At 52.8% G+C, this 19,537-nt stretch overlaps 1 protein-coding gene across 1 annotated transcript in view; it reads right to left on the reverse strand.

The window, feature by feature from the left end:
- The window catches only part of LOC309684583 (acrosin-like), a gene marked incomplete at both ends in the record, with an annotated part of 77,362 nt that extends 63,257 nt beyond the window's left edge, over positions 1-14,105 (reverse strand). Inside the window, 4 exons of the mRNA XM_082500470.1 lie at positions 12,285-12,455; positions 12,929-13,074; positions 13,341-13,606; positions 13,945-14,105. Coding sequence (XP_082356596.1) covers positions 12,285-12,455; positions 12,929-13,074; positions 13,341-13,606; positions 13,945-14,105 — 744 coding nt within the window. The remainder of the gene's footprint in view (positions 1-12,284; positions 12,456-12,928; positions 13,075-13,340; positions 13,607-13,944) is intronic.
- Between the last annotated feature and the right edge of the window lie 5,432 nt (positions 14,106-19,537).

The following is a 19,537-nucleotide window of genomic DNA, read 5'->3' on the forward strand; positions in this document are numbered from 1 at the left end:
ACTCTGGGGTTTTGGTACACAAGTTTTCCTCTTCAAGTTATGAAGTAGTGGTTAAGACAGTTTATTTCCCCACCACCACCCCCCACCCCACCCCCCCCTTATTTTGGAGACAGTAACTCTCTTTGAAATTAGCTAACGCACCTTAAGCAAGAGCCAGAAAGATGGGTGTGACCTCGTTAAGGGCAGAGTGAAGAAGGAACATCGTCAACTTCCATGGCTGAGCCGCACGCTCGCGCCTCGCAGCGCACGCGACCACATTACAGACAAATGGGAAACATCCATGGTGGTGGTTACAGTCGTGTTTGCCCAACTTACCTTCCCAAGGACAACGTGCTGAACTACCGTCTCCTCAAAGAGAGTTTTCCTCTGTTTCTGGAATATCTACCGTCTACTTGATTCCTAAAACTGGATTTGTCACGACCACAGAAAGAAAGCATTTACCATCTCTTGATTTCTCACCAAAGCCCCTGTCCTTTGGGCTGGTTTGGGGTTGTTTGTTTTTTGCTGTCTCCAGGGAGTTATTTAATGTGAAAAGAGAAGTATTTATTTCTTTATATAATATAAATATTTATTTTAATAAAAAGAGCCTTAATGGAACGAAACTCTACCTCTGTCCTGGTTTGAGGTAAAACAGAACCAATTTTGTTCAGTAACTTCGCTTCTTAGCGGGGCCTCTTCTAACTACTGAAGTTAACTGCATATTGTGCAGACAGTGTTCACTCTCTCAGAGAGGTCAGACCAATGGTTACAGCTGATGCCCGGGCGTGGGATGCAGAGAGGCTCTGCTTATACTCATTGCTATAACCCCCACGGCCAAACAACTTTGTGATTTGCCCCGTTGGAGGGTCGGAAGCGGAAAAGCATAGTGGGGTCCCACCTGCAGGGAGGAGCGGACAGGACAGGTGACCCCAAACTGACCAACAGGGTATTCCATCCCATCTGCCTCATGCTCAGTATAAAAGCTGAGGGATCAAAGGGTCAGTGCTCTTCCTTCAATGGCCGATGTCTGAGGGGGACTCTGTTTGTCTGCCTGTGATCCCCATCCTGAATGCAGATCCGGAATCCAGTTCCCGTCCGTCACTGAGTCCAGCCTGGGACTGCCCCAGTGCCAGCCGGTGACGTGATTGTCATCTCGGGAGCTTGATACAGTTTTGTATATATTTTTCATTATTTCTTTTTATTTTATTATTAATATTTCATTAAAGTAGTTTAGTTCCTTCTAAACTCCTAAGTCTCTTTTTCCTCCTCTGCCTCTCTCTTTGAAGAGGGGTAGAGGGGAGCATCTGTTGGTCCCGTTTGGGGTCCCTCGGGTCCCCAGTGGTGGATTTGGCCTAAACCATGACAGATTAATTGGCGCCCAACGTGGGGCCCGAGCAGTGCTCCACCAGAGCTGTGATAAGTTGCCCGAATAGTTTGAATTCCAGTTTGCTCAGAGATTAGAACAGACAGCTTGCATCATGTCGTTCTTAGACGAAATCGTGTATCATGCCTTTAAACAGCTTTGTTGGACCTTAATGCAGTCAACTTGGTTTAACCTGCCAAAGGTGTTGCAAACTTCATTTATTCTTTGTCTTTTTATGCGAAGGTTTAAAGGTGCTGTTTTGGTGTGGTTCGCAATTCAGATGTATAACACGATGAGTTGGGTAACGGCTCTACCTGTATATCTCGGGCATCAGGTGATGGATTCTGTTATTAATTATACTTTCGGTTCTACCTGGGGAATGTTTACTTCGCCCTTTGATACTTATGCTAATGTGACACCCTCAGAGCTGGGGCATGGAAACCTTTTGGGCTCTGGTACCTTCTCAAGATCGTGATTTTGTTGTTGGTGCTCCTGAATGTGTTGCAGGGGTGGTTTCATAGGAAACATGGGCACAGGGGAAGCCGTAGGGGACCATGCGCTGCCGCCACTCAGACCCGCGCAGCCGCTCGGCGATCTGCAGCGGTGCAAACCGCAGCCCCGCCCGGCCCGGCCGCAACCGCCCCCCCACCACAGCGGCACCGGCATCACTGGCAGCCGCCCCCCCCACCGCAACAACACCGGCCCCTCCGCCGCCCGTCCCGGCACAAGCCGTGCCCCCCCCGCAGCGGCACAAGCCACGCCGCCGCCTCTCCCGGCACAACCTACTGCAGCCACTACAACCAGTACCAAAACTACTCAAACTCCATCAAAATCGGTACAAGCCGCCCCGGTAACCAGGAGCAGGAAGAGGAGGTCAACTCCTTCCCCTGCCCCTTACCACAAAGACCACCTCAAGTCACATAGCTTGGGGGAGAGTTCTGAAGAAGATCCAGGGGAGGGTCCTTCAAGACCAGATAAGGGAAAGAGACCTTTGAAAACAGACAAAGGCCAGAGTCCTTCTAGAGCAGATGCTGGAGAGGCCCCTTCTAGGGCAGCCTCACCACAGGAGGACTCAGATGTAGAGGGAGTTGTTCAATCCTTCTCCGTGAAAGATCTGAGAAGTATCAGGAAGGACTTTAGTCGTCATGAAGGCGAAACACTTGTCTCCTGGTTGCTCCGATGCTGGGATAGCGGGGCAGATACCCTAGACTGAGATGGCAGAGAAGCTAGGCGATTGGGAAACCTGGCCAAGGATGGGGGGATTGATAAAGAAATTGGGAGAAAGACAAGCACTCTCAGTCTCTGGAGGCGACTGGTGTCAGCCATAAAGCGCAGGTATCCCTTCAAGGACGATATCGAATGCCGTCCAAGTAAATGGACCAACATGGGAAAAGGTATGAAGTACCTGAGAGAACTGCCTGTGCGAGAGGTGATTTATAGTGATGGGCAAGCGACAGTAGACCCTGATGAAATGCCATGCAAACGATCTCTGCTCAAAAAGTTTGTACAAAGTGCACCATCAACATATTCCCACACATTGTCAACAATGGTCTGGGGAGGATCCGATACTGACACACCAACTGTAAATGAAGGGGTTAAGAAGGTACGACAGTAAGAAGACAGTCTCTCTCGTCCCTTCTCTGTGGCAGCCATAGAAAAGCTGACTGTGACCACCAAGAAAATGACTGAGAAACTGACTGAGAAAATAGAGCAAATGACCCAGAAATTAGTTGAGCAAACCGATAAACTGTTTGATAAACTAACCAAGGTGGAGGAAAAACTCCATGCTTTCCCTGTACAGACTCATGTTGCAGCTGCTAAGAGGAAACGCCCTCCTACTCAAGAGAAAAACCACCCTCCGACTCAAGACAAATCAAAGCCGATGCGAGATATCCTGTGGGTTTGCCTCTGTGAATATGGAGAAGACATGAAGAAGTGGGATGGAGAACCTACCTCAGCCCTACAGGCACGGGTGCTTGAGCTGCAGAATGAAGCCGATAGAAGAAAGGATTCTTACAGGAGGAAGGCTGCTCCGACCTACGGTAGGCGATTCTATGGACCATGTAGGAACCGATCTGATAATCGTAGGTACTACGGTCAACAGTAGAGGTGCCCTGCCTCCAGCCAGGAGGAGGAGAGGGACAACCGACTGTATTGGACTGTGTGGATTCGACGGCCTGGCACATGAGAGCCACAAAAGTATAAAGCCCTGGTGGACACTCGTGCACAGTGGTGGTGGGGTTTTTTTGCTGTCTCCAGGGAGTTATCTAATGTGAAAAGAGAAGTATTTATTTCTTTATATAATTTAAATATTTATTTTCATAAAAAGAGCCTTAATGGAACAAAACTCTACCTGGTAATGAGAGAGGGTGATTTATTCTTTTTTTTATTTAACTGAAAAAAAGTTGGATGTAGCGATCTGGTTTTTTGCTCCCTCACAATCCCCCAGGAAGAGGATTGGAGCCAGGATGAGCATCGGAGCACAAAAGCCACGAAGCGATGGTCACAATGTGCTGAAGGGGCAATCGGGGAGTTGTTCAGCGGTGAGATGAGCAAGCAGCATCCCGAAAATCCGCCCCTGGAGAGGGGTCAGCGGTGTACGGACGCTCTCTGTGTTCTGTAAGCCCCCTTTGGGGAGCCCCTGCTGCCCCCTTGGCAGCGCCCGGGTGGCTGTGACTGCTGAAACCTGGTTTGGTGCGTTGAGGTGTTAGGTGGGGTGGCAGCAGCCCCTGCCCGCCCCGGGAGGGGGGACACCACCTCTCCGGTGGCACTGGATGGGTGGGAGGGAGGGAGGGAGCAGAGCTCTGGAAGCCATGGAGAAAGGCGTGGGGGTGTCCCTCATCGTGGCAGCCCCCAGCAGCCCCAACCCGCCACCCGGCCACCCCAAGGGACACCCAAGCCCCATCTTGGTCCTCTCCCTCTTGGGTGACGCCCTTCCACCCACCCCGGAGGTGCGCTCCTCTCCTGCGGGGGGGACGCCCAGCGCTCGCCTGGCTAGAGAAGCACAGGGGGGGGGGGATGGGGGTGGGTGACTGGGGGCATCTGAGCTTCCCAGTTACACGGGCGTAATTAGTGCACCATTAATAACCATTAGTAACCACTTTGGCTCTGCTAACCAACTGCGGCGAGGCCCCCACCCCGCTTCAGCACAGGCTTCCTGATGCCAACACCTCCCCGAGCCACTGGGTAAAGCTGCGCCTGGCAAAAAAACACCACCACCCCAAAAAAACCCCACAGCACAGCCCCCACTCCCCACCCACCCCTTCTCCCCCCATCACAGCCATGGGGCAAACTCCCACCACCACCACCCCCCAATCTCAGCTCGGCCATGACCCCCCCCGATTTCTCTTTTTCTTGTGATGATGTTGTCGTTGGGTGGGGTTTGGTTGTTTTTTTTTCACGGAACACTTTGCAGTAGAGGACAAAAATATGGTGTCACAGCCCCTGGGGCCACACTGGCACCGCCACCTCACCCCCCCCCCCCCCCGCTTCGCTCCCGTCCCTCGTCCCTCCTCTTCCCAGCGGCTTTCACCACTTTCCTTGCTTGGTTTTGTTTTGTGTTTGTTTTTTTTTTTTTTTCCTTACAACCTTTTTTTATATTTGAGTTGGGGTTCTTTTTCCCTTTTTTTTCCGCCTTTCTTCCCCCCCTTTTTTCTCTTTCTCCTTTTTTTTTTATTTTCTCCTTTTTTCTTTTGCTTTTTTTCTTTTCCCCCTTTTTCTTTCCACCACTTTTTTCCCCTTTTTTTTTCTCCTTTTTAACATTTCTCAAGCTTTCTCCAAAGGAACAGCCCCTGGCTCTCAGCTAGCCAAAGGAGACTACGGAAGAGCATTGGCACCCGTGGGAGTGGTTTCCTTCTCCTGCTTCACACTCGGTAGAGATCGTTTTTTCCAACTCGTCTTTTTTTTTTTAACAAATTAAACAACAAAAAAAGCTCCAAGTATCAGTTTTACAAGGCACACAAAATCTCTAGAAGGGAAACACAAACGCAAGGTGCTGAGGTATGAAAACCTGAGGTGTTTTTTTCTGTGTGGATGTGTGTGTGTCATCTGGGGTTGGGGGTTGTGTGTGCTTTATTTTTGAAATTTAAAAAAAATAATAATTTTACTAGGTTTTTTGTTGGTTTTTTTTTTTTTTTTTTTTTCCCCAGCCCTGGGCTGACAACCTCTTGGAAATCCGGTGTTTCCCCCGTCGTGGTTTGGCCTCAGCCGGCAACAAAGAACCACGCGGCCGCTCGCTCCACTCCCGCAGCCGGGGGCAAAATCGGAAGAAAAAGGCAAAAAACTCGCGGGTTGAGATAAAGGCAGTTTAAGAGAAGAGCAACGGGAAGGGCAAACAATCCCAATAACAGCGGTAAAGGAATAGACGGACGCGATGACAGCGCCTCCGCGCACCGACCGGCCCCGCACCGCCGCAGCCCGCTCCCAGCCGCCACTTCCCGCCCCCTCCCCCGGCGAGCTCCCCCCAGCCCCGGGCATGGCTCACAGGGGATGGGATACCTGTGTCCCTGCCGGCTCCTCGGGGAAATTAACCCCATCCCTGCCGGAACCAGGACACCCCCCGCCCCTCTTTCCCCCCTTCTCTCCTGCAACCCGCATCTTTCAGCCGCGTCGGGGCGGTGATGGAGAGCGAAGGGACAGAGGGACAGCCGGGACAGGGGGACGCAGCAGATGCCAACCCCAGTTTGGGACTCAGGGAAGCAAAGAGGAAAGGGCGCGTGAAAGAGAAATGCCTCTTTGAGGAGACGGGATCCCTTCTCTTGGCTCATACAGGCACTGCTCTTCTCAAAGCCCTTAAGAAATCGCTTTTTAACGCTCCTTTAATTATTATGGGGGGTTTCACCCCCTGCTGGCAATCCTACATCCCTGCTCTACCGGGCATTAGAGAACCACTGGACTAGTTCCTGTCCTTGAACCTCGAGAAAAGCCGGCTTTGGCTAAAAACCAAACATCCTCCTCCCGCCCCCACCCCCTCTGAAAAAAAAAAAAAAAATTAAAATCCTTACAAAACTGAAAAATCCTCCGGCTCCTCCGGCTGTGCCTGAGGTGAAAAACAGGTGGCTTTTAGTAAATTAAAAATAATAAAAAAAGAAAAATACTAAAAACTCTCTCTCTCTCTGCCTCTGTTAGTCCAACTAAAGGGATAGCGTCGGGAGGCGAGGGAGGAGGAAGGGGGAGGCTGTGGGATGGAGAGAGCCCTCCCCGTACCCCTCGGCTGTGCATCCTCGCAGCGCCGCGGGGAATGGGGGGCTGTGTGTTTGGGGGGGTCTTTGGTTTGCTCCCCTGACCTGCTGGGGGTGGGGGAGGGGGGCTGGGGAGGGGGGGAGGGAGATGTCCGGCGGCAGGGTTACATTCATCGGGCGGTGCTGGGCGGCACGGCGGGAGCCTCCCTTGCTGTGCTGCGAGGCCGGGGCTCCCGGAGCGTGTTTCTGCTCCTGCTGCTTCACCTGCTGGAGCATTTCCCTCATCTTGTGCTGTGCAGTCTTGGGGAGGAGAGGGGAAAAGCAAGAGGTGGGGGTCAGGGCACTGTTTCTCCCACCACCACCCACCCCCGAGCCCCCACCGAGCATCTCACTGCTCCCAACTTGTCACTCTGGACAAGCCATAATTAATTCTGGGGGCGGTTTTGGGTGTTGTTTTTTTTTGTTTGTTTTGTTTTTGTTTTTTTTAACTTGTGCTTCCTCCATCGCTCCTCAAGAGCACCTGAATTTTTCTGGGGGGCTGCGATCCTGCTTGAGTGGACAGGAGACAAGGTTATGGAAGATGCACCCAGGTGGGATGCGGGTGGCTTTGCCCGCACCGAGGAGTCCATTCACACCCTGGGTGCTGCTCTGCACGGCATTCAAAACACCCATTTTTAGCTCAATCGAGCCAATCTTCAATTTCAGTTCTCGCACAGCCAGGGGGAGCTACCAAAACACCTTCAGTGCATCTTGGGGGCACAGGGACCTCCCAAAAGAAGAGTGGCAGGACGCTCGGGTGGTGCTGGGCTCAGCAAGCCCTGTGCCTTTCCTCGGTAGACAAAAGCGGCCGGGGAGGATCGGGTAAAGCCACGGCCAAACTGTACCTGACTGGCAAAGAAATGCCCAATGATTTTAATGATGACCTCCTCGTTCTTGTCCGGGGTTTGGTCTCGTGGCACAAGGACTTCCGCGCTGGTTAAGTTTTACAGTTCGTTCACCTGGAGCGAACCACAAGAGGCTTCTGTTGTGGAAGAGCCAAAATCCTCCACTGCCACAGTCACGACAGCACCAGGTACCCTGTGTGTCTCCCCCTTCCTTGGGACCAACAAGAACCACCACCAGGACATGGGGGCTGAGGGTCAAGACATCGCTGAGACCACTGAGCACCCGGGATTTGTCCCCCTGGGGTGGGCAGGGGTGATGGGTGATTCACAACTTTGCATGCCCGGGGCACCACCCCCCACCGTTTTGCCACCTTTGCCTGTCACGTGGCCGGCGGCGAAGGAAGGCACCTTGATGTGGACTTCAAGCTTCACTTCTTCTTTCAGGTTAAAGAAGTTATCCTCTTTCAGCTTCCCAAATATTCACCCCTGGGCCTGGGGAGGAGACGGACAGGAAGGAAAACCATCAGGCAGCGCCCGCTGTGCCCCTCCATCCCCAAAGCTGATGATGTCCCCACGTCCAGCAGCATCAAAACCACTGTACCCAGCAAAGAGCTCCCCTGGTGCTGAGGGAGGCCAAGCCAGGCTGCCAGCACAGTGGTGACCACAGGGATGCTCTCGACTTGTCCCTTACTGTCCCCCCCACCCACAGCCCCCACCCAGCGCACCTTGAACTGAGTCTCGGGCGGCCCCATGAGGATGACCATCCGCTCGCTGCCCTCGGGACCTTCTGACGGGGCGATCTGGGGAGGGATGAGGGAGAGGGAGCATGAGTGCGGCCCCCACTTCGGCAAGACCTTCCCTCGGTGGGATGTCCCCCCCCAGCACAGGGCAACCTCCCCATGTAGGAGCATCCCCTCCCACCAGAGCTGGGCTGATAACCGGGGTGCTGCAGGCCTGGCCTTCTACTAACGACAGCCTGGAGAGGTGGGCACATGCCAACCTCATGAAGTTCAATGAGGCCCAGTGCAAGGTCCTGCACCTGGGTCGGGGCAATCCAAGCCCAAATCCAGGCTGGGCGGAGAATGGATGGAGAACAGCCCTGAGGAGAAGGACCTGGGGGTGCTGACTGATGAGAAGCTCAACATGAGATGGCAATGCGTGATCACAGCCCAGAAAACCACACATATCCCAGCCTGCATCAGAAGTGTGGCCAGCAGGGCGAAGGATGTGGTTCTGTCACTCTGCTTTGCTCTGGTGATACACCACCTGGAGTACTGCATCCAGCTCTGGAGCCCACAACATAGGAAAGACATGGACCTGCTGGAGTGGGGCCAGAGGAGGCCACGGAGATGCTGTGAGGGCTGGAGCCCCTCTGCTGGGAGGACAGGCTGAGAGTTGGGGTTGTTCAGCCTGGAGCAGGCGCCGGCCAGGGGGGCTCCGTACAGACCTGAGAGGTACGCCCAGGAGCTCTATGGTGGGAGAGAAAATGAGAGTCAGTGATGGCCCCAGCGTGCCAGACCTTTCCCAGCCACCCCCAGCCTGACGCAGAGCAGCGTGCCACCACTGTGAGCCCGGCAGGGACACGGGGACAACCCTTCAAGCCCTGAAACCCTGGGGTGATATGCAACCCCATCCCAGCACGATGGGGCTGGGAGGCGGATGGGAGGTCCCAGTTACTCCCAGTCCCTCCCCACTGCCACGTTTCCACCCATGTCTTGCCTTTGTAGGGGAAAACCAGGACACAACTCTCTCCTGCTCTGCGTTCCAGCAAGTGCAACCAGATGCTACCTGCAAACCACCATTTCTCACATGGAGGACGAGCAGACCCAGCTCCCCTGCCCAGGCTGGACGCCACTCTCGCTCCCAGCCCTCTAGTTAAACGCGCTGCGCCGAGGTCATGCTCCCTCTCACATTGAGCCCATGCTCCCTGTGTCCACCCTCTGCTTCTGGCCACAGGCTGCTCCATGGCTCCTACACCAACATGTCCTCTCCTGCCCAGCCACTCCTCAAGGCCAGTGTGGACATCGCACCTCCTCACTTCCCTCCCTTCACCAGGAGCCTCATTCCTTCTCCTCCATCCTTGCCAGGTCTCTACAGCTCCACAGTTGAAGATACAGCCACCGGCCCCAGGTCCTGCTGAGGATGCAGTCAGAAATGACCACTCCATGGTGTGAAACATAAAGTACTTGGGTGGAAGGAGCAGAGGCCTCACCAGGGTGGCTTCAAAAAGGTCCCACAAAGCTTTGGGGTGAAGGAGGTCCCACCAAACGCTGCCCTTTGGGACACCTGCCCAACTCTTCTCCAGCACACCAACAAACGCTCAACCAGATGCTTCCCCAAGGCCACGCTTGCTCAGGCGGTTGCCGCGGGCAGAACATCCTCCCGCACAGCCAGACCAACCGACCCTTCTCAGTGCCCTCCGGGGCCACCGCGCACATCACACTCACACGCCCCTCCGCACCACCAGCCTGGCACTCACCCTTCTCCTCCGACCGCTCTGCTGCTGGCGTTGCCAGGAGAAGAAAACAGCACAAGTAAATGAACCCGCACGAAAATAGAAGTTAAAGAGGACCGGCCAGTAAGGATAAAACAATATCCCGTATCTTATGAGGGGAGGAAAGGTCTAAAACCAGAAATTGATTCATTGTTGAAGGATGGATTGTTGGAACCCTGGATGTCACCTTACAATAGTCCAATTCTACCGGTCAGGATGGCTGAGGGGAGATAGAGATTAGTCACAGACCTACGAGAAGTCAATAAACAAGTACAGACTAGGCAGACTGTGGTTTCGAACCCATATACCCTCCTGAGTAAAATATCGCATAATCGTAAATGGTTTAGTGTAATAGACCTTAAAGATGCCTTTTGGGCCTGTCCATTAGCAGAGGAGACTAGAAACTTATTTGCCTTTGAATGGGAAGATCTGGACACTGGGAGGAAGCAGCAACTCCGCTGGACCTCCCTGCCTCAAGGGTTCACAGAATCCCCAAATCTATTTGGACAGACGCTAGAGAAAATTTTAGGGGAGTTCCAGGCAGAACCCCCAGTAAGAATCTTGCAATATGTAAATGATCTGTTGGTATCAGGAGAGAAAGAGCAGAAAGTCAGAGAGACATCGATACGTTCGCTGAATTTTTTAGGAGAACACGGATTAAGAGTGTCAAAGGCAAAACTGCAGTTTGTACAAAAGGAAGTAAGGTATTTAGAGCATTTAATTAGTGGAGGAAAAAGAGAAATCAATCCAGAACGAATTTCTGGGATTACAGCTTTAAGTGTCCCAAGAACAAAAAGAGAAATAAGGAAGATTTTAGGGTTACTAGGGTACTGTAGACTATGGGTTGAGGGATACACTCAATTAGTAAAATTTCTGTATGACAAACTAGTAAAAGAAGGTCCACTACAGTGGACAGAAGACAAACAGGAGCCATTACAAAAACTGAAGCAGAAGCTAATAAAAGCCCTGGTTTTAGCCCTCCCCTCCCTAGAAAAAAAAAAAAAGAAACCAAAACCATTTCACCTTCTTGTAAACGTGGAAGAAGGGATAGCGCATGGAGTCCTAATGGAGGGATGGGGCGGAGAAAGGAAACCAGTGGCATACCTGTCCAAATTAATGGACCCAGTACGTGGGGGTGGCCCACATGCATGCAGGCAGTGGCGGGGACCGAGGCAGTCCCAGGCGACCGAGCTACCAGCACCTGAAACACCCCATCTCTTCAGCGATGGAGCAAACCTTCTTCTGTGGGTACTCTGCTATTCCAGCACCACGTTTGGCAGGTGGTCAAGGAGGAATGATGAGAGTGGCCACACTGCACAGACAACTGGAGGAATGGTTGGGGTCCGTGTGGGCAGAGGCATCTAGCAGGGCCAGCAGTGCCCAGGAAGCCGCATCAGTAATGCCATGGCGGTCCCAGGCGACCGAGCTACCAGCACCTGAAACACCAAATCTCTTCAGCGATGGAGCAAACCTGGGAGGAGAGGAAGTGACCTGGGGTGGGTCCCTTGTTTGGGAGGAGAGACAAGGGAGGAGAAAGGGAGGAGTCAAGGAAGATGAGGGGGATGTTCAAGCAGGGAAAATGGAGACAAGGGGGGATCAATCCCCCGTTAACTACCCCTGAAATCCGGCTCTTCCTTCTGGGACTGAGAGCCCTGTTGGCTTCTCACTCTTTGCTGTGGTCAGCAATTTCTCTTGTCACGCTCAGCAGTTTCACACCATCTGTTCAATTAGCTACGGCTTACACTGGGCCCTAATCTCCAGCTGTGTGCCTTAATGCATACCCCCAAAGTCATCTGCAGGTCACATCACTGTTTCCTATCCTCCATGTGCCAGTCTTCTCCGTCCCATGGTGGCTCTGAGCACCCTCCTCTCTGACCAGGCACCGTTTCAGCCCTTGGGAGTCACTCTTTCCCTTCGTGCCCTGCTGTCTGCCTGCGGCCTCATTGGCAGGCGCCGGGCACGCAAGTCCTTGCCTTGCACCGGAGACTGAATTGGACTCAAGCACGCTCAGCTGTGAAAATCAGGAACTTTATTTCTACAACCGAGTCAACATCAGCCCTTCTGCGCTCAGAGGAGCGCGGGCAGGACAGAGCAGGCCTTGGCACTGAGGCTGCCTTTGGCTCAGCAGGCATTGCCCCGGAAGGAAATGGTCGTGGAACAGGGCGGCCTGCTCTGGAGCCTCTTCGTCACGCTGCTCAAGCCTTTTTCCCCCACAGGACCTGCAGCAACTCCTGCACCCGAGTAAAGAATTCCACCAGCTTCTGGAGTGGAAATGGGCAGGAGCTAATCGTGCCCGGTGGTGTTGGTGTTGGCCTTGGCCTCTGATAAGGGGTTGAGGCAGTGAGAAAATGACTCCAAGCCCGTGCTGTTGGAGTACCCCTTACTGCTGGGCGCAGTCCCATCTGGACCAGGATCCAGTCGTAGAAGTGCTGGGTGGAGGTGTAGACTCCGGGCCGTTTGGCTCTGGCACAGCCTCTCCCCCAGCTGGTCACCCCAACAAGCCAGAAGTAGTCCGCGTTGTTGTCTTTGCACACCAGAGGACCACCACTGTCACCCTGCAGGGAAGGAGAGAGGGTTGAGGTGGTGTTGGGTGGCCGCTGTCAGCGCTCTGGCCGGCTCCTTCTCTCTCCCAGCACCTGCCAGAGCTCTGCTCACTGCACACAACGGCGCTGCTCCGGTGCTGGAGCCTACAGAGCCTCGTGTGGGAGAGGGTGGAGGGCCTGTAAGGTCGGGCGCTCTCTCATCTCTGCACAGTGCTCCCGGCTGTGTGGAAGGGGGATGCTTTGGGATCTGGACCTATGGGCTGCCGGGAGCACAGGATGGGCTTTCTGGGCAGCGTCCCCGGGCTCTGGGACAAGGTGGGCACTGGGCAAGGACCTGCAGCTGGGGAAGGGGAGGTGAGCACCAGCAGCGGTGGAGACCCAGCGGTGGCAGGGTGACTTGCCAGGCCAAGCACGTGCCGGGCGATGTTTGGGCGTTGCGAGAGGGCTGCCGGTGCTGCCGGGGCTTGACTTGCAGCACGTCCTACCTGGCAGGTGTCGATGCCACCCTGCGGATAGCCAGCACACAGGTTGTGGCTGTGGATGGCCCCTCTGTACCACCCGCTGCTGTTGCAGAGGTTGACATCAATGAGCTGGACCTTGGCCTCCTGCAGGACATCCGTTGACCCTGCAGCTGTGAGCACAGAAAGCAATGAAGCCCCAGCAGCTCCCACCCTGCCTGGGTGAACCCCTTCCCTAGGGCTTGGCTTTGCGTCCTGAAGGCACTGTGCCCGTGTTTCCCCTCTGTCTGGCTTTGGGCGGTGGGTCAGCCCATTCTCTCCGGAGGCATACGTCCCCACAGCCTGACTGCGGCTTTCGCCTCTGCTCTCGGGAAGCCCAACCCCTCTCCCCAGTGTGCCGAGCTTGCACTCAGGACACCAGCACTTTGGGGGAACTCACATCTTGCAGTGGTGGCGCCCCAACCGCTGACGTAGCAGGTGTGCAGCTCTGACACTCTAAGTGAGGCGTCGGGCACACAGGCAAGCTGGGTGTAGGAGTTGCACTGGACCGGCTGGTCCAGCTCCAGCAGGGCGATGTCGTTCCTCTGCGTGATATTCCTGTAGTGCTCGTGAACCAGCAGCCGCTTAATATGGCGCACTTGGGTCCCGGGGCCCAGCCGAGTCAACTGGGTGGCCCCGATCACCACGCGCCACATGCTGATGTGCCTGGAAGGCAGATGGAGAGGGGGGTCAGAGGGAGCGGAGCCACGCGCTGCAGCAGCCCCGCCGTTCCCTGCCTTCTGCTTCCCAGGGCAGAGAGGAGAGCAGTGCCACGCAGGCTGCCAACCCCCTGGCATGCCTTAGGCACGAGCCGTGTGGCGCTGGAGGCTGCTAGGAAGCAGTGGCCCGAGCCCAGCCTTCTCCTGAGCAGTCTCTGGGCTGGGCTCGGCAGTGCCCAGGCACTGGGCGTACTGGCAGGAACGGGGATGGGAGTAGCAGGCGGTGCTGCACGCAGGGCACCCGCGAGGGTGGTGGGGACAGCCCCCTTCCCTGGCCCTCCTTACCTGGCCTCGATGAAGCAGTGTGCCGCCGTGAGGACCCACTGTGGGCTGATGAGGGACCCTCCGCAGATGTGCCCTGTGCCTGCTTCCCAGGGGTCCTGGATGCTGACGATCCAGGGCCAGGCTCCTGGACGGGCATCGGTGCCACCCACCACGCGCGACATGCCGTACTGGTAAGCCATGGGCCGGAGCCCGCAGGTCCCTCTGTAACCAGAAACTCATGACTGTCCTGCTCCACGGCGTGCTGCGCTTCAGGCTGAAGGTCAGCCCTCTTCCCTCCCCACAAGGCGCTGCACGGACAGCAGGGCCAGGGAACCCCCTGGGGCGGGCGTGCGTGCGCCCCTGTTTCTGCCTGAGCCCCGCAGAGGAGCTGTGCCAGCAGCCGGGGTGCTGGCCAGGATCTGAGGCTCCCAGGCGGGGTTGGGGAAGCTGTGGCCACGGGGGACAAGCGGGCTCCCTCCAGTGAACCCCATCAGGGTTGCCCAAGCTCCCCCCCAGAGCCTGGGGCCACTTACCCACAGCTGTCCCACGCGCCTTGCACAGGCCAGCACAGGGCCAGCAGGACGACGACGAGGAGCAGTTTCATTGCTGCCAGTGGCGGCACGTGGCACCTGCAAGAAGCGAACCGAGGGCCTGTCGCCACCAGTGCCGCAGCCGACGTAGTGCCCGCAGTGCTCACGCTGCCCACGGTGCTCTTGTTCCCGGGGCTGATGTCACAGAGTCGCTGGTTCCGGGCACCGGGCCCGGTGGCCTCTTGGCAGAAGGGGGGGCACCATGGGGGGTTCCCGGCAGGAGGGGAGGCAGAAGCCGGCATGGGACACCCCCGACAGACCCCCGCTGAACGCTCTGCCTGCGGGACGAGGCTGTGCAGGCCCCGCGGCAGGCAGCAGCGCCTGGCTGCGAGCGCTGTCTGCTGACAGAAAAAGCCCTGTGTGGCATCGCGACCTCTTGGGGAAGTTCACTGCCACCCCGCTCTCTGCAGCCCTTTGCCACCAGGGCCTTCCCAAAACACATACACCAGAAAACAGAACTGCTACAGGCAGCATGCACGGTTTGGGGTGTTGAGGGGCCCATCTGGCTACAGCCGCAGCAGGCAAGCGGTGATGTGCGAGCGGGACGAGTCCAGCACACCCACATGCTGCACTCTGTACCTATGCGCACGCCTGGGCGCACACACAGAATCACAGAATGGTTTAGGTTGGAAGGGACCTTGAACACCATCAATTTCCAACCCCCCTGCCCTGGGCAGGGACACCTCCCACCAGCCCAGGTTGCCCAGAGCCCCGTCCAACCTGGCCTTGATCACTTCCAGGGATGGGGCAGCCACAGCTTCTCTGGGCAACCTGCGCCAGGGTCCAACAACCTCACAGTCAAGAATTTCTTCCTAAGATCTATTCTAAACCTCCCCTCTTCCAGTTTGAAGCCCTTCCCCCTCATCCCGTCACTACACGCCCTTGTAAAAAGTCCCTTTAAAAATTGGAGACACAAAAGGAGAAGGAGAAGGAGGAGGACCAAAGACCAGTCTGGGATCCTCTCGAATACTTACCTCCCCCATATAACCCGGACCCTCCAGAAGGCATGAGAGAGCCTCAGGTCCCCGTTAGAAGGGAATGCCAGAGGAGACGGAGGCGGGAAGTGGGGAGGTCCATAGTGGAAGAAAAAGAGGAGATGACAGAACCAATCGGGCTGCATCCTTTACGGGAGGTCCCGATGCCAGGAGTTCAAAATGGGGCAGGAGTTGTGAATGTGCCCCTAACCAGTACAGAAGTCAGGAACTTTAAAAAAGAAATGAAGAAATTGTTGGAAGATCCCCTAGGTTTGTCAAAACAATTAGACCAATTTTTAGGTCCAAATGTATACACTTGGGAAGAAATGCAATCCATCATGGGAACTTTGTTCTCCCCTGAGGAAAGATAAATGATCCGTGTAGCAGGGATGAGAATATGGGAAAGGAAAAACGTTCATGAGGTGGTGCGGGAACCAAAAGTTACCCTACGAAGACCTGACTGGAATCAAAATGACCCCGCAAGGAGAAGAAACATGTCTGATTATCAGACATTAATTCTAAGGGGAATTAAAGAGGCAGCCCCGAAGGGGTCAAATGTGAGCAAAGCCGTTGGCAGTAAAAAAGGGAAAGAGGAATCTCCGATGGAATGGTTGCAGAGGCTCTGAAGGAATATTCAGCAGTTTCCGGGGATTGACCCAGACACTGTGGCTGGCCAGGAATTATTAAAAGTAAATTTTGTCACCCATGCCTGGCCAGATATTAAGAAAAAAAAAAAGGAAAAGATGGAAGACTGGCATGAGAGAGGAATCAATGAGCTGTTAGAGAAGCACAAAGAGTATATGTGAGGCGCGATGAGGAGAAGCAGAGGGCAAAAGCAAAACTAATGGTGGCGACTGTAAAAGAAATAACAAAGACTAAAGATAAAGCGCCCCAGAATCCGGGGCCAGGGATGAGAGCACACAAGATACAGGGAGCCCATCTGCTGCTGCTCAAAAAGCCCATGTGAATGAAATCAGGAGCCCCAGAGGGCGGAAAGTGTTACCATTGTGGGCAGGAAGAACATTTTAAGAGAGAGAGTCCCAGGCAAAAGAGAGATCAACGAGTGTTTAAAATCTGTCAACAGGAAGAATAAGCTACCCAGTAAGGGTGTCAAGGGCTCTGCCTGCTGGGGGAAGAAAGAATTAGTGAGCCCTTGATAAATTTAAAATCAGACCCCCAGGAGGAAATTTACACCTTTTTAGTAGACTCAGGAGCTGAGAAGTCTTGTACTATGAAATGGCCTTTGAATGGGAAAATCCAGACACAGTGAAGAAGCAGCAACTCCGCTGGACCTCCCTGCCTCAAGGATTCACAAAATCCCCAAATCTATTTGAACAGACGCAAGAGAAAATTTTAGGGGAGTTCCAGGCAGAACCCGCAGTAAGAATCTTGCAATATGGAAATGATCTGTTGGTATCAGGAGAGAGGGAGCAAAAAGTCAGAAAGAGACATCGATACGTTTGCTGAATGGTTTTTTTTGGAGAAAAAGAATTAAGAGTCTCAACGACACAACTGCAGTTTGTACAAAAAGAGGTAAGGTATTTAAGGCATCTAATTAACAAAAGAAAAAGAAAAATCAATCCAGAACGAATTACAGCATTAAGTGTCCCAAGAACGAATAAAGACTTTAAGGTTACTAGAGTACTGTAAATTATGGGCTAAAGGATACAGAAATTTTAGTGACTGAGTCTATGACAAACTTGTAAAAGACAGTCCAATACAGCGGACAGAAGACAAACAAGAGCAATTTAAAGAATTAAAGCAGAAGTTAATAGAAACCCCGGGTTTAGCCCTCCCCTCCCTAGAAAAAAAAAAAAGAATTTCACGTTTTTATAAACACGGAAGAAGGGATAGCACATGGAGTTGTAATGCAGGAACGGGGCGGAGAAAGGAAACCGGTGGCATACCTATCCAAAATTAATGGACCCGGTATGTTGGGGGTGGCCCACATGCATACAGGCAGTAGTGGCCACAGCAATATTAGTAGAAAAAAGCCAAAAATTAACCTCTAGAAGAACCCTAATTGTACATCCACACACACACTGTAAGAACTATCTTATCTCAAAAGTCTGGCCAGTGGTTAACAGATTTCAGAACTTTGAAGCACGAAACGATTTTAATAGAAAAGAATGATTTGACCCTGGTGGTAGACAGAAACCTGAATCCTTCACAACTCCTGTAGGAACGGGCAAGTGGGGAGCCGCATCATGATTGATTAGATTTTATAAATTACCAAACCAGGGTAAGAGAAGACCTAATAAACACACCAATGCCCTATGTAATAAAACAAAAACAAACAAACCCAAAAAACTATCCAACAACTTTTTATAGATGGTTCCTCCTGATGTATAGTTGGAAAGAGAGCAAGGAGTTATGTCGTCATTGATGGGGAAGAAAAAGCAGTAATTGAAGAAGGAGGATTACCAGCAAATTAGTCAGCCCAGAGTTGTGAACTATATGCTCTGAAGAGAGCTTTAGATTATCTCCAGGGAAAAGAAGGCATTATCTATACAGATTCAAAGTACGCATATGGAAATTAACCATGGAAAGGAAGTCTCGTGATTTTGCTTTGACAGGAAAAAGCCCTGGAGAGCCTTCAGAAGGCGTATAAGAATCAGTGCTGCTGCATGAGAGCAACAGACAGCAAAAGCCTTGAGAGTGCCTTCGGACTGGGGTGGCACCAAACCTCTTCGACCCTACTTTGCTGCAGTTGTAATTGTTGCGTGTTATAAATTACACAGGTTAAGTGTAAGAATTGTAATAAGGTCATTTGAGGTCCCCGTGGCAGACAGGAGCAGTACCTCTCCCAAGTCTTCGATCTTTAGTGTATCCGATGTGGGAATACAACCCCAATAGATAAGTGTAAGTGGATTAGACATTATTGTTGCAGAACCCACAGAGAATTACGTAATGTGGACCGACCCAACCAGAATGTTCATAGATCCTCGAAATATCAGCTCCAATACGAGTTCTGGGACTGAAGAAAGGACCCTATTGTGCCACAAGAATCAGAGATACCGGACTAAAGAGGAGGGAGGGCAAGACCAGGTTGGCCTCTGGACTCGCTGCCAAGCAGAACTATTTCTCGGCTGTTGGAGGCACCCCAATAGGCACGAGAGGTAGGAGTATAAGCCAGGGTGGACCTCCACTGCCAGTGGTATTATCACTAGTGGTATCTCTAGTACCTGGTGACGAACTTAATAGGCAGAACAAGATTAAGAGCAACCAACCCAACCATTAGGAGAAAGTCTCATTTTTCAGTCACGGATTTTCAAGGATTTTCTTTTCAAGCCACCCAAACAGGGTGTGCTTTCATAGCCATCGGCAATTAAGTTCTCCGTCCCCTCCAGAAAAGCCTTTTCCTAAAGGCGCTCTCCTTCCAAGGGCAGACCCACAAAAAGAAGCCCTCTCTGCTTAATCCATTTCACAGAGAATTTGAAATGCAAACAAGAATTAAACAGGACGTCTTTTCCCCGCTTCAGGGAAAGCCACTAATACAGACCTTGGCAACATATTTAGCAAATCTATCATTGTAATGCCTTTGCATTGCCCATTTCCAGCTGGAGAGCAGGTTGCAAGGACTTTCATAAAAAAAAAAAACAAAACACCACTGCAAAATATATTCCTATCTAGGATGTAATTTTATGAATATAGGACAGAAGTGAAATTCCTGTGAAACAGAGGGGTTAGGATTGTTACAGTCTTCTTCATCTGGGTTCATCTAGAACCCAGATGAAACAATGAAGAATAGAATAGAGAAGTTTTGTTTGAGGCTTGTAATTATAGAAACCTGTCATGCACCAGTGACGCTGCTTAGAAACCCCCTTACCCTTCCCATCTTGATTTAAATATCTACACTCAAATTAATAGATATTAATAGAAATAACCATTGATTATTTGGATATGGGTATTGAGAGTAATGTATAGTCAAGGGACCAATCAATGAAAATCAAACCCATAAGATGCATTTGGGAACTAGGTATGACCTAACCTAGCTGTAGCTTTGAAGTACCTGTGAAGAAAGCGAGGAGTTGTAGGCCTGGTTAGTAA

The sequence above is a fragment of the Vanellus vanellus genome (genome assembly GCF_965231255.1).
Source record: "Vanellus vanellus genome assembly, contig: HAP1_SCAFFOLD_33, whole genome shotgun sequence".
Taxonomy (NCBI): domain Eukaryota; kingdom Metazoa; phylum Chordata; class Aves; order Charadriiformes; family Charadriidae; genus Vanellus; species Vanellus vanellus.